The 15,999-nt window shown below is 36.5% G+C and overlaps 1 protein-coding gene across 1 annotated transcript in view; it reads right to left on the bottom strand.

Moving 5' to 3' along the window:
* Positions 1–15,999, bottom strand: part of zgc:171482 (zinc finger protein) — a gene marked incomplete at its 3' end in the record, with an annotated part of 37,546 nt that overhangs the window by 9,350 nt on the left and 12,197 nt on the right. Inside the window, 2 exon segments of the mRNA XM_014027095.1 lie at positions 1,475–1,567; positions 5,283–5,399. Of these exon segments, the coding sequence (XP_013882549.1) occupies positions 1,475–1,567; positions 5,283–5,393 (204 nt within the window).

Genomic DNA, 15,999 nt, shown 5'->3' with positions numbered 1-15,999 from the left:
GCCCCAGACAGCATAGCTCCTAGGATCATTGGGACACTCAAACCCCTCCACCACGATAAGGTAGCAGCCCAAGGATTATTTTAATTGTCACTATTCTTTTGTATGAAGCCTATCTGGTGACACTGGATAAAAAAAAATCATGTGACTATTCATTAACTATCTTGTGGTCAGGCATTCATTTATTTTATTCAATGTCACAAGATGGACTTCATACATTTGCTTTGTTCAGTTGATGCATTATTCTGGTAATGCAATACAASAGCCTGATCAATAATCAGTCATAAATATTTTTACAATATTATGAAAGCAAGTTATTGCTGTGTAGGATTCAGAGCTGTGAGTTTAATTGTTGTTTTGTCTCCAGGTGGAAATTTATGATTGGATTTCATCATGGAGACTGAAGTAACTCATATGTTTTCTATGGTGACTGCTTGCCAGTATACAGTAAATGCTGACAGGATTGGCAGATTTTCTCTCCTCTCATATATACATCGCACAGTCTATAAATCATTAAATTAGACACATTCAGAGGTTTTTTTTTTAGTTACTGCCCGTTGACATAAAAGCTGGGGAATGTTGTAATTGTCCGGTGAGTAGAAAGAAGTCCATCAGCCTTTCCAAGGTGACCGATCTTCCACTGTGGACAAAGTTCTTGGCTGTGATGCTGCTGTTTTTTTTTTTTTAAAAAACCTTCCACCATGTTTCTCCTCTGCCAGTTAATTTTATAGGCTTTTTTTTCCCTCACCAGCTCTGTCTCCAAAGAGGGTACTGTCTGATTTCTTTGTGCGTGTTTCTGTTTCGCGACACATGGGACAAGCCAGATAAATTGGCTCGCAGTGAACAATTGTAAGTCTCTCTGCACAGTTCACAACAGACTATTTCACATTCAACTGGAAACACATGCACACACAATCGTCACACAGACACACACCGACGGTGGCAGAATATGTGTTGTAAGTACGTCACATTGAAGTTCAATAATGCAAATGCAAATATAAAAACTTTTGCATTTGCTGAAGGAGCAAAACTCAGAAATGTCCCTGGACAGAAAATGGCATTTCTACAGCTTATACAAACAGGCACCAACATTTGTACTGCAGTGACCTCCTTAACAATAGCTGGCAATATTCAGATGTGAAGCTACTTAACTGCATCTGCTTGTACCAAATCTTACCAGACAGATGGAAAAGGCAACACCCTCTCATGAGTAAATTCTAGTAAACAAATGCACACAGCAGACTAAACAAATATTTGGATTAACATATCTATAAAAAAATAAATGAAGTCAAAGCTGAAAGTGGACAAGCTCGGCAAAAGTAGTCAAAGTAGTCAGTTTAGGTTTTTGTCATCGAAACATAAAGGGCAAATGTTATTCTTAAAATACCCAACCTCACTGCCACCAAACATTTCTTTTATTGTAAGAATTTAAGTGTTTAGAAAATAAAACAGACACATGCATTCAGTGTGAGCATACTGGATTATCTGGTCTCAGTCTTTTGGACGGTGGTCCTCCATCTTCAGGGTGAAGCATGTAGAATAGACGGACCTTGTTGGCGTGTTTCTTACTCTGAAAGAAACGAAAGCACGGTAAATGACAGACTCTTAGAAAACAAAATGAACTTAGTTTTAACAAGGAAGCCAACAAGTAAAATAAAACGGTAAAGGAACAGATAAAAATCAATGACTGCCACTCCACCTTGGCAGCACTCCCTGTGTTTTTATTTCTGTTACAGCTGGTAATGCTAACAGACATTTTGCCCCTGGGGAGGTGACTAATTGCTTAGACAGACTTCGGCTTTCTGCAGCCCAGATTAAGATGGAGGGGGAGTAGAAATATCTTTTCTTTATTTGCAAACATCCTTCCATTTTTTTTAACTTGCTTCTCTTTTCTGGGGCACGGGGAGCTGGTGCCAATCTCCAGCAGTCACTGTGTGAGAGGTGGGGGACGCGGTTTACACTATGGATGTGTCACAAGTCTATCACAAGGCATTTGCAAACATTTAGACTTTAAATTACCAAGGAAAGTGTGTAAATATTTTAGATGGTACCAGTGATAATAATTTTTCAAACAACACTGTCTTAGCCAAAAATATACAGCACAAAATTGAATTTTAATGAGATCAATTATTAAATGGATACAACGATGTCACTATATATAAATGTAGCGTTAACTGTTAGTTGTAGTTTTATAAAGAAATCTCCCATATTTCCTCCCACTCAAGTGGCCTTCTGTGTTCTGCTGCTTTAAACATAAATGTTGTGAGATATAATAAACAGAAAAATGTTTATGTGAAAGGACAGTGAGCTGTCCTTGAAGCTGTTAACTGTCACTTTAAKGCAGAGCAATGAAAATAACTGGACAATCTGCAGAGGGAGTAATCTTTAAATGTTTATGTGCTCAGACAGCTCTGAGGAAAAATATCTATTTTATTTCTAATGTACTATTTTATTTGAGGGTTTCACTTCCTTGCTAAATAAAAAAATATTATCTATAAATTATTTGAAGGATTGTTAACTTGACGTTAGATGTGCATGTAAAATAAACAACACAAAATTAATTCAGCATTCACACTATTTTTTCCAGTCAAGCTGCAATTGCATCATTAGTGCTTTTTTAGCCATTTATATACCAAACTATTCAGTTCATTGTGAAAATTGCAATTTCTATACTTTTTTAAAAGTTTAACATTCTTTACAAATACCTTTCCTATTGATATTTCATTAACTGCTTCCAAAATGTTCTTCTTTTTGAAATTAGCTTGAGCACATGCTTTATATTTACCTTTATACACTACTTTAAGGTTTTAGCTGCTATTCTGCTACTTTAAGTTTTTAGCTTAATTTAGCTAATTTTAGATTAGTTTTTTTTCTACTTTTAGTTTCCAACTAGACCTTTGCTACTTTAATCTAGCTTTTGTCACTTTTTAGTATATAGCCAAACTTCTGCTGCTATTTAGCTTCATTTTCTACCTTTAGCTTTAAGCTAATCTCTTGCGATTTTTAGCTTTAGGCTAGCATTTTGTTTAGTTTATCATTTTGCCACATACTGCTATTACTTTTAATTAAGCTAGATTGTGCCTTTTTGGATTCTTTTAGCTTTTGTCTTCTGCTTGCTTTAGCTTTAACAACTCAGTTGCAGCTTCTTTTTGCAAATTCTATCAGTCATTCAGTGCTCAGGATTCAATTTTTACTAAAAATGCTTTAAGAGTAATAATATGTAATAATAATATGTAGAACTATGAATTAACTAGAGATGGTTATAATAATAAAAACTTATGTTGTATAGATTACAACAGAATTTTAAATTTAAATGATTCTTGTAAAAAAAAAACATCAAAAAGACCAAATGGGAAACTCTGATGCTCCACTAAGTCTACAATGGATCATACGACCCCCCATAGAAGAGTTCCTCCCTAACCTCAGATGCCTCCCCACTTGTCAGACTCCGGTTAATGCATTTTGTCAGTGGGTGTGTGCGTTTGTGAGTGCCTCAGAGTCTGCTTGTGTTTATAGGTATACAAATGGCCATGTACTTGATGGCTCTGGGATACGGTCTAAAAGCAGGACCTTGTGTCACTATGGTTACCTTGCACTGACCCTCAGCGCTAACACCACTCTAATGGTTTATACGTGTTGCTTTTTTTTTCCTTTCTTGTGTGTGAAATCAAGTTGGAGGAGACAAACAGAGCAGAGTCCAACTACTGTATATAACAGAAGTCATGTCACTCTGTGGGGCTTATGTGCCTGCAGGACACAACAGGATACAGAGTCTGATCGCCACCATTAAGAAAATATTTAAAAGATGTTAAACCACTAAGAGAAATTACTATTATGGGATGAAATTTCAGAACTGCGATCAAAACATTCCATGGCTGTGTCCAAATTTAAGGGCTGCTTCCTTCGGAGGACTCAACCTACCTGGGCCAGGTCCTTGCTATCTCTCGCTTTGTCTGCCATTACAAGCAACAAATTCTCCCGGTAAGCCCACAATGCATCTTGGGACAGAAAGGGCTGAGAAGGATACTCCAGACTTGTCTCTCAAATTGGAGGAAAAGAAGGACGCATTGGTGGGCCGCAATTAGAGGAGCCTTTGAATTTGGACAGTCTTCGGCGCATCACTCTGATGTAATCGGCCTTCAAATTGGGCCTTCGAAGGATGCAGCCCCTGAATTTAGACACCGCCCATGATGGAGCTGGTAAGAGGAGATAAGAGTGGAAGGACACACACCCTGGTTTGATCTGCCTTTGCACATTTCTGTCTCTTAAAAAGCAACTAAAAAAAGTATTCCATACTGTTGAACTGACCAGCAGTCAGCTATTGATTTATTGTAACAACTCTTCATCAGACCTTTCTAACTGAGCTTAAATTGATTGAAAAATTGAAACAGTAAAGCTGTTCATTGTTAAAAATACTTTTTTAGCATACTTTACAATCATATCTGGGGATGTTACATAAATAATTAAGCTATTTTAGTTGGAAAAATAAAAGACATCCTTTTAAATTTGTGTGAACTGTGTGGCAAGAAACTGCCAGATTTTGCCAACAGAACATACCATGCACAAGTTATCTGCTTTCAAGTGATTTTATTTTTTTTCTTTTGCTCTGTCTTCTTGATCCACTGACCTCTGCAGAGATCTTTTGTAAAGGCTGACTTTGACAACATGCTGTGTGACTCATCTCGCCTGTTTGCCTGCTCCACTCAAGGCGGTGTGTTGTTGTCAAACTTTAAGGATGAGGGACACAAATAGATTACTGTCAAATGAAAGTGGCGAACACACATGTGCACAGACACACACACACACACTGTTACAGTCTTTGGCACTTGTCCTTGTTAGCCTCCTCGTTAATCCCAATTGTATCTTATAATCAAAGATGCCCTCGATGCACTTTCGAGCGCACACTTGTAGCCTTGTGCAAACATGTGCGTTTGCATATAGATTCAATTTATCTAATTCAAAGGCTGATTATTTAATGGTCATTCATTATACATCCCTGCAAATCTGCTGAAAGGTAGACGAAGAGTAAATGTGTGTGCTTGTGTGCTTATGTGCAAGTGACTAGCATTACCATGCTGCTGGAAGTCTATGTATAATGGATGAGTGCTGTCTTCAACAGCACAAGCACAAATTGATACAAATAAGGCTAAGTACAGTGCATGAATCTGCATGTAAAAGCGCTACCGGTACCAACATTTTTTTCTTTCTGTATACAAAGTTTGACTGTGACTGTTTAAATAATAATAATAAYAAAAGCTTCCAAAACTTAGCAAAACTAGTCTTACCTCGTAGTGAGCGGTGCGCTGGGACTCAGAGATGAGCTGGGCATTGCAGATGTTACAATAACTTTCTGTGAATAAGCCTCCGTCCACGACGCCCGCAGACTTCATCTTCATCTGAGACTACACAAACACAAGCACACACATGCCCAAACGGATGATTATTAATATGCAGAATGTGGAATAAAATGTCAGTGTACTTTATAAGGTTTGTGTGGGTGAGGGGTAGAATGCAGAAAAATATCTCAACTTAGAAATCGTTTTTCTGCAGAATGACAGATTCAGAACAAAATACAGTATGTTGATTCTTTATGTCATGAAAATCTTCTTATGGATGATTTTAGCTCCAGTTTTGGAAACCATGGCCCAGAGCTCACATTCAGCTTTCTGTATTTTGTTTACTAAAAAAACAACTATTGTACGTTGCCACATTGTTGTTGTTTCCATTGGTTGTGCATCGAAACTGATTCACATTTGGAGTCACCCCAATATAAAATGGCAACAAAAAAAGATATATTGTGCTAAGGTTTGATGTGATAGTTTCTGAGTCATCTTCAACATATACTCAAAGCCAGGGCCAGATCATGGCCTAGGCAGTGTAGGCAAATGCTAAGGGTGCTATCCAACTAGGGGGCGCCACAAATAATGGACGAAAAAAGTATAAAAGCATAACCTATAGGAATGCAAGCAATCAACTTAAGATTAATTGTCAAATAATGGTTTACTAACTAAAACTTTGTTCTATTTGATCAACTGTTAACTTTTCTTTCCATTCAGCAACCTAATAGATTTCCGCTTTGTTATATTTTATAAATATGTCCAAGTTTAGTATCGTGTGAGAAATTCACCATTTTTTTGGTTTATTCAGTCAGCTGGCACAATAAATTGTTAAAATATTATGATGTGCTATTTTGAAATTCAGTATACTTTATAAAAAAATAGCCCTATGTTACGGAAAGACCCTTGATTCAAGAGAAACTTCAGTTTTGAAAGAAAATGGACGTTTCTCAATTGTTAGCTGATCGATGAAATAAATCAACTTTAGCTGAATTCATTAAACGATAACTTGCATCCCTAGTATCATATGATGCAGTCAAGACTAAGAATAAGGATACTGGCAGTTTAATTTATGATCTCAGATGAAGGTTAGGTTAAAGTCTGGTTTTCAGAGTTCTGCTTTTGTAAAATACTAATAGGTTGCAACAAAGAGAYGTGATTTCAATGGGATTTGCCTGGTAAAATAAAGGTTAATAAGTAAAATTCTTTAAATAGCTGAAAAATGCACAATTTTTACAAAATTTTCAGGTAGTGTATGCCCCTGGAACCACCTAGAATTGCTTTAATCCACAGCTGCTTGTGGATGTGTGTGCTGTCATCAAATGTTAACAAGTATGAGGTATACTTTTCTGTTTAAAAAGGAATTCTATTGTTAAATATTTTGATTGGACAGCATGGTTTCTAAAGAAAAGAAAATAATATTGAAGACAAAACTATTTATTTTTGAATGTGAATGTATGTAAATTGGCAGTGAGATTTAAAAAAAATTGTGCTAAGGGCACCACCTGATATTTTGTCTGGGGTRCCATATTGGCTAGAGCCAGCCTTGCTCAGAGCTTTAACAGATCATAAAAGATCATGAAATATTACATGAGACTATGCATAACATCATTTAGAGTTGACCAAAACAGTTAAAACTCAGAAAATGATCTTAGCTTGAAACTCTGGCATAAAATGCAGCAGGTGAAATGCAKTTTTTCAAGATATGTTAGTCCTTAATATTATTTATAAATGTATGTTCAGGGGTGCTTGGCTCATTTTTGCATTTGGTCCTGTAATACTCTGTACAAACATCAGCATTTCAGCACACCCATTTTATTTCTGTTTACACAACCAAACCTTAGTAATCCATGTAAATGCATTGCTACTTTGTTGGCACTGAGAACTATTCTGTTTGACTCAATTTCAGCTTCTATTGATTTTATAAAATAAATCGGCTAAAATAAGACAATGTGACATTTAGCTATTGTGTTTGTATATTTATTCTAGCTACAGTCTGCTGTCTGCAGCTTGGAAAGCTGCAGTCCTTGTGATGTTTTCTTTCGTAAAGGTTACAGTCTCTGAAGTAAACATAACTGGAGTCTAACAAAAATAAAGTGTTTCCAACAAAATTCTCCTTTTTTAAGTTTCCAAAATGTCCTAAAACTTGTCAGTGCTGGGAAGACTCAACCAATAAAACAAAGGAGACATGAACAAACCACTGGAAACTCTGAGGCTGAGCCTTTAACAACCTGGCAGGAGTGTTTTTCTTTTGACTTTACTTTGTAAAATGAAATAGTATAATGATGTGCTCTRGGGTCCTGCGTTCAATTTTCTATTCTCTTCATTATGTGTTCCCTGTAGGTCCTGCTCTGACTGGGCTGGGTTGAGTAACTGGTCTACGGGGAGCGGTTCTGAAACGTCAACCATTAAACTGGATGATGTCCATTCCACAAGAAAGCAGCACCACAGAAAGTTAACAAGGGCGAAGTGTTTCATAGCCCAAGGATGGTGGATGCTGCGGAGGTCAGCATTCAGCTGTGAACAAATAGAGCTGTTTGAAAGACATTTTCATCTCAGGAATCACAGCTTTACAGCAGATATCTACTCCAAAATGTCAGCAGGGAAAAGTAGTGACAGGAATTATTTTCCTTTTTGTTCTCAAGACAAGTATGTAATTACATTCAGCCGAAGAATTTGATGCGTGTGCTCATGCACACATAAGCACACTCTCTTTAACACGGCATTAGTAATTAACCCGTCTGCTCATTTTGTCTGTTTAGTGCACCTAGGACCTTTCAATTATCCACAGACATGCAGCATAAATACATTTCTCATTATCTAATTGAATCTGTGACACAGATTTACATTTGAATGGAAAAGGAAATGCATTTGACCTGAAGTACCTTCACAAGTCCTCAGGAAACCATACATGCCTGCGAGGTATAGCTTTAAATCTGAAATGTCACAGACGGCAAGTTGAAAACTTGTTTCGTCTAGAGGCTTAGACACATTATTACCTCCACCATGAGGTGTCCTATGAGGCATGATAGAATAGATATATTTTCCAAACTGACACATTTAATTTGCCTCAAAATCCACAGCCTGTCACAATTTGGTGGCAATAAAAAGGAAAAAAAACAAAACAAAACCTTGTGACGCCTGTGGACGTCAGCAAGGCAGAAGCAAGTCTATCTTTTAATCTTGATGCTAATTAAAAGTGAGTGTGACTGCAGAAATATCCATATCGTTCTAATATCTCTATTACCTTTGATTATTACATGCAAGATGGAAGATGTAGGTTAATTAATGGAGGCAATCTGTTGGGGAGATTAATGAAATAGCATGGCCAATGAGGCGAAAAGATGGAGAGATAAGATAGTGGAGCATGATGGAGAAGAGGAAAGAGGGGAAGTCAAAAGGAGGAGAGTGAGATTGTTTTGTGTTATGTTTTGTCCGTGAAACATTTAATAAAAATATTTTGTTAGTATTGTTTTTAATCATAAGTTATGAGCCAAGTTTAATTAAAAAAATAACTTCAGTAAAGTACAACTTCAGTTCAACTTTAAATCTCTTATTGGTAAAATTTTAATCGAATTTTTCACTTCATAGCATCTGGGGTAAGTCACAATGATTTAATCATTCATAATTGGGTTTTTGAATTAAATAGAGCTTATATCTGTAAGTGAAAGCTGAAGTCTAGTTATCACTATTAAAGTTTCTTGAAGAGCCTTTCGAAGAAAGTAATAGCACTTCTATAAACACGATTTAAGATTCTTACTTAAAGTAATGATTCAAGCAATTGATTATATGTGGTAAAAAAAGATGATTTTTTTCATAAGCTGAAAAACTTTTTGCCTTTTTCTTTTTAAAATGACTTGCACATCATAAAGTACTTTGGAATTGCTGCATTAGAAGCCTATAATTTATAGACTGAAGTGAAAGCTGAGTGTGTGCGCCCATCTGATTAAAATTAAACTTTGCAGAGTCTGAATATAAAATAAACTTGGCTCATGAAAAAAGAGAGAAAAGAAAAACTTGTCTGAGCTAGTCAAGTTCGTGTTTATAATTAAAATGATTTTACAAAATAACTTGTCTTTTCTTGCAAATTAAATTCTACAAATGAAAGGAATTAATAAATTGCATTAATAATAAAGATCAAGGTCCCCCAAGCTTCACATTTTAGCAACTTCAACTCTCAATTATCTGTTCGTAGCAGCCAAGAAAATTAAAACTGCAAATTTGTTTGAATTATTATTAGCAAAACAGTCTGCAGAGAATTAATCTTCTTTGCTAAACTCTCACTGTAATTTAATAATAATAATTCAGCAATGTGAAAGCATGTGGCACATTAGAGAGAAGCAGGGATGGCGAGAGCTGCAGGAAGGGTTTCATGTGTTAATGTGACACAGCTTTATAAAACCAAGCTCACTTTTTGCAAAACTGCAAAGAGACCTGTGTGAGAAATAAACTAAATGAAACCTTATAAATGACTTTGGAAAATGGTGGTGAGGTTTAACAGCGCCATCCCTGTGTGATCATTTATTAGGTAAAGCATGCATACTAACATAAAGTCACAATTTGAAGTTGTCCATTCCCAAAGCTTCATGCAACTCAGTTCTCACACTCTTTCATACCACACATGTGCTCTCTCACATCACAGAAAAAAAAAAWAAATTGATGACGATGTAGCAAAAAAGAGAGAAAGATAGAAAACGTCTGACAGCACTGCAATCACAAGTTTTTTCAGACCATTCAAGAGGAAAGTGAGAAATATCCACTACAATGACTGCAGGTTTATTACAGCCTTTTTCTGTAGCTGTCATCAAAGCCAGTGTAGTATATTCTGGACAGTGTGTCTTTCTTCTACAAAAATAATTCTTTTTGCTTTTAGCATGCCCACAGAGGTCAAGTATTACGATAAATTACCCTATTTATTCGTGTATAACACGATCTCATGTTTAATACGACCCCCACCCCTTTTTCGAGCTTAAAAASCATAAAAATTTCATCCTCAAACTCCCCCCAATTTCATCCAGACTTCAAGATTTTTCAGCCTTTGCAGTCTTTATACATATCAGTAAAATGATCAATGGACTGTTCATTTTATTTTAACAACATATGTACTAAAAGGTATTTTGACAACAAATATACGTATATCAGCTGTAGCAGCATCATATGAAYTCTGGCATTTTACACATAGTCCACCAGGATGCACCAACACAAAAGTCAGAGACTTCACATGAGATTTGGGCCATCTTGTGGGGTAAAAGCAGATTACTTCCTACTCACGAGCGCCCCCTCTGGTGGGGAAAGGATTTTTCAGGGATACAAACTTTTTCAGAACGCCACTAGACGGCCGCCATTACAGATGAACCTGTGTAAGAAATAAACTACATGTTTGTACAACATGTTGTTGTTCGAGGAGCGGCCCGGTCACTTGCTAATGTCATTAGTTCTCTATCATTATTAAGGTGCAGGAATACTTTTTTCTTTTCTTTTTTTCACATCATGTCGCCTGCCTGGATCTGTTATTATCTCGCTCTGAAGCACGAAGGAGTGTCAGAGGTAAGCTCGTTTTAACTGATTTTTACGACGCGGTCTCATTTCTGGACTCAGGCATTTTGTGAATRAAGTTGATATTTCAGCTAAAAGACATAAGTAAAAATATGTATCCGAGTATAGTACTACCCCCTAACTTTATGGATGATTTTATGGATTTAATTTTACATGTTATACTTGAATAAATACGGTGTGTCTAAAACCTGTGCTTGGAACATATCAAGCATAACATAGTATACTGTAATATATATTGGACAATTTTACTTTTAGTGTGGACTCATTGACACTGTCTGTTCATCTGTCCATCAATCCATCCATCATCCATCCATCCATCCATCCATCCATCCATCCATCCATCCATCCATCCATCCATCCATCCATCCATCCATCCATCCATCCAAAAGCTACATCTAATTAATGTATGTTTATTGGCCTTGTTATATTCTTTTTTTATTTGAGTGTCCTTTTACTGAATTCCAAATTCCATATTCACATTTGATATATTTTATGTATTTTGAGCAAAAATCCACAATCTAAACAAGCAGTAATATGATAAGTCTGTTTATCATTGTTTTAAAAAGTGGACTATTTCATGACAGTCTCATTGCCATATTTTAAAGCAGAATTTTCTCCCCCAGATATTTTTTCATCACATTGCACGCACTTCTACATTGTTCCCTCATGTGAGACCAAAAAAATAAAAATAAAAAATCAAAAATCAAACTCATCATTCTGTAAATAAAAAAAAAAAAACAATACACAATCACTTTGCTTAAAACCCCCACCATAAACACCGTAAGCACCACAATTTGTGAGAAGCTCCAAGAACAAACCTAAGGTAGATTTATTGAAAACCAAAATAAAATGATTTAATGATCAGGGAGATATGAAGAAAATGTCTTGGAGAGAGACTGTAGAAAAATCTATAAATGTTGGCGAAATTAAAAAAAATCTTCAAAGCTTTGATTAAAGTAAGAAAAATTATAATTATTAAACAGAAAAAGTGCAATTCATCTGAAAACGAAAAGCACAATTGTAAAAGGTTGTCTTTTAACAAGCTCATGAAAGCCTGACCCATATGAGGACAACATGAAAAAAAAAAGATTCTCTTTTAAGACCCCATCAAGTATTTAACATAGATATGAACCCTACACTCCTCCTGAGATCTCAGCCTCTTGCCCATCATACATTAAACCGCTTGTATTAAAATAGACGAGACCTTTTGTTCTTTTCTAATAAATCCAACCTCTGAGGCTGTTTTCTGTCATCTTTGCTTTGAATAATAATTGTATTATATTATGTGCTGCTACTGTAGATAATGTGCTAAATGGTGGGAGGTTCTGTCAGAAAAATCATTCCCTATTACAAATATATAGGTTGCCTAGACTCTGAATTTTTTTTATTTAATAGGTTGAATATAAACTTGTATGTGTTTGACTGAAACTGTAGTGGAAACTGTGTCAAACTTTAAAGAGGATGAGATACAGAGAGAATAATGGATAAAGACAGAGAGCATGAGGCGTTTGGAGGAGCAGAACTTCTTTTAAGTTTCCTCCTTCCTTCCATCTTTTCATTTTTGCCCCAACAGGATGGTGGTTCCTGTGAACTGGACACGCTGTTCCTCCCTTCCATTCTCTGTGCTTACATCTGTAYGGCTTCACTCTCGTTCGGAATAAATTGCTGTTCTGATTTGACTGTCAAATTATGCGTAGGAATGATAAAATACTGACACCAGCCTGTGAGCCAATGACCTGTTTAATGAGTCAGTAGTGGGAATAACAAGAGATGGGGTTGCGAGGTTAATAATATGGAACGTTATGTCGTAAAAGCACTCTGCTGTGTCACTTTGATGTTTCCACATTACATTTTTCTTGCTTCCGGTAATGTAATCTTCCCCACACCACGTTGCCTTCCTCTATCTCCAAACCACACAGATAACTTTAAATTCATAACCCCCACACCTTTGTACATTCAGAATCAGAAGATTGTGAGAAACATGGAAGCTGGCGTTAACACATCCTCATTCTATCTACTCACACGGAAAAACCTTTCCTGTAATTCTGAGCTATTTTCTTATAGATACCGAGTAAAAAAACTGTGAATCTGAGTCTTGTGGTGTGCAACTAAAAGCTAAACATCCAAAGCAAATGACAAAAATGTGCAATCATCTCTTGTCTTGTTCCTATTGCTAGTTTTAATTTGATTAAACTGTTTAAAACTGTGAAACTCAACTTTGCGGGGCTTCCCTGTGTTTAAGTATTTAAAACTCTTTATGAATATTGCAACTTTATAAGTTTAAAACCTTGGAGTTCCATATTATTCCAGCACAGACCTTTATGCTCCAGCTGCATATGTAGTTATGTCAGAATCTAAAGGCCAAAGGGGAGGAGAGCTTTCAGCTATCAGGCTCCTTTATTGATGAATGAGCTCCAGGTTTGGGTTTAGCAGGCAGAAAACTTGGTTTAAATGTTCCTCTTTATTTTTAATAGTTAGGGCTGCCTTGGATCATCCTGAACTGCACTCTCCTCGGTCCTCGTGTGACATTTTTTGCTGTCATTAATTGTGTTTTTCTTCCATTCTTATAGCAGGTATTCTCAGCTTGGTATTTTTGAATGTCTGTGCGTGTCTCTTCCCTGTCTTCTTAGATGGTTGAGGCAGATGGGTGCCCTTTTTCCAGTACGTCTTTCTTATTAAAGCCAGTTCTCCTCTTCACTGTCACTTGTCAGCCAGCGCAGGCCAGGGCAGGAATCAGGTAGAAAAATTCAACGCAATTTCTTGACTTTTTTTTAGCTGAAACAAGTGAGCTGATCTGTCATTACTTTCCAGTCTAATAACAACAAGTCTAACATATAAGTCAGCATCAGGTTTTTCTTAGAGCTTCCTCCAGACAGCAAATAAATCCTCTTACTGGGTGTTCTGATTTTTGATTTTGGCTTTAGCCTTCTTTCTTAGTTGGAATATCTTGATGCTGACAGATCAAACCAATTTCATAAAACCACRTTTTTCATCTTTATATTGGCTTCTCCTTCTGTTTCGCTTCGTTTTCCCTCAGTGGTTAAAATATGGTTTCTAGGACAGTGATTATTCATGAGGAATAATGTAGGCTACACTTGTCTTCTCTGGGGACAGCAGAGCAAATTCACTCTTTTTCCTGCACCTTACTTCTCAGGTTAGACACACTCAATCTTTGGAAGGACTAGATGAAAATAGTTCACACCTGAAATAAATCATTTGCTCCCCCTTGGCAAAGATGTAATYATCTTCAACAGACAAAGTAAATAAATAATGCAGCTCCCATAATGAGAGCTTTGTTAAAATATTTARTTTGAAATGTTCAAACATGCAGTCCACAAAAATAACCAGGTAGAATAATAATAATAATAAAAACATTCAATGTGGTCAAATGACATGCATTTTAAAATGTTAGGGGACTTTACAAGTTCAAGTAATGGAAATACCATCTAGAAAATATGAGTAAAAAMATGCTAGGATGCAAACACGATTCAGAGCTATGCATTGTCTTCTTACCCACCAGAGTTCCAGCTACATTTTCCAGGTCATCTGCTGGAACCTCAAGGCATTCATTACCAAGCCAACCGTAAACTCTCCAGCAAGTCCTGAATTCCCCTCAAGACTTCTTCCCAATGGGTCCAAATCCAACACCTTTCTTTATGAAGATGTCCAGAAGGCCTTCTCCCCAAATGTTCAAACTATTCCAACTGGACTTCTGAGATCAACTCAAGTGCAGAAAACAAGCAGCAATCAGTTCAATTTCTGTCATTTACATCTATTCTACTCGTTTTTTTGGCTGAGGCTGATCTACAGATGTATTCAAACCCTTTTTSCAGAATAGCAACTTTCACACTAAAAGGGGACATATGTTTTTAAACCCTTCCTTTTCACATTTAAATCATTCAGTTGTGATTTATGTAAAGTGGAACTGCAATACTTTGGTCTGAATTCCTTGTTATTGTAACTCCACAAGCCCCTCTTTTAGACATATTCTGAGGTGTGTCTGAGAGCAACTCGTTTTGGTGCTGTCTCTTTAAATGTAAACAAGGTACTTCACAGCCCACCCCCCGTCTGCCCCGTTTGGCCATTTTTACAGTTTGGTGGCACACGAAGCAGAAATGCTTTATTTAMAAATTAATTCAAATGTGTCAACAATGGAAGACTTGTCCATCCGGCCTTACATGTTAGAGCCAGAACCAGAGGAGAAYGAAAACGACGAACCTGCAGAACTGCAGGTTCAAAAAATTGGTAAGCTGGAAGTATGACTTTGTTTAGCAGTTCTGAAGCAAATACCGTGACAGTTYAGAAAATGTAAAGAAAACTGAAAGGACTGAAAACTATGACCCAAACGTAATATAAAGAGCTACGCAGCACCACGAGCAACTATTCAAATTTTCTTAAAAACTCATAACAAAATKTATTTAATGCCTAAAGACATGGATTTTGCATGAGTTGTCTCCTTTAATCTGAYGAACTTGTTACAGAAGTTTACAATGAGTTTTAGGTGTAGATGCTCTGACTTCAGTTTTTTGTAAAATGAGTTTGCCAAGTGTCTGTTTGATGATCATTTGTAAACAAGAATTTAGGTCTTTAGGCAACTGCTATGGCATTTATTCTTTATGATCTTTTTAATGTTTTCAGCTTGAACACAGCTGTTGCTTTGCCTCTTATTTTCTCACCGAGGTTGACGTGTCAATTGATTTTTCAGCAGAGAGGAAACCATATTGGTGTTCAGTATACTTATAGAAATCATAACTAGTGACAACTACTGTTTACTAAAGGATCTATTTTGCAGTCAAGTGGGATTCTGTTAATGTCATTTTCWTGATGGTAACTTTAAAAACTTTAAGTTAAACTTGAGCATATGTGTTTTTTTAGATGCACACATGGACTAGGAGGAGGAAAAAGTGGGTCAGAGTGCTGCCCGAGGACATTTTAACATCTAACCAGGTGGAGCCCAGTGAGATGAAAAACCATGAGGTTTACCAGCTCAGCTTAAAAAGCCTTGACCCCTGTATTTGTTGATCCTTGGGGCGAACAAATTGCACAGACCTTGATATTTGTGTTAATAAATGTTCTTTTGGTTCTTTAAAGTTTCCCAGTTCCAAAAGAT

Source organism: Austrofundulus limnaeus, unplaced genomic scaffold, assembly GCF_001266775.1.
Source record: "Austrofundulus limnaeus strain Quisiro unplaced genomic scaffold, Austrofundulus_limnaeus-1.0 Scaffold0, whole genome shotgun sequence".
Taxonomy (NCBI): Eukaryota; Metazoa; Chordata; class Actinopteri; order Cyprinodontiformes; family Rivulidae; genus Austrofundulus; species Austrofundulus limnaeus.
Note: the sequence above shows the minus strand (reverse complement) of the source record. Positions and strands in the feature narration are given on the sequence as shown.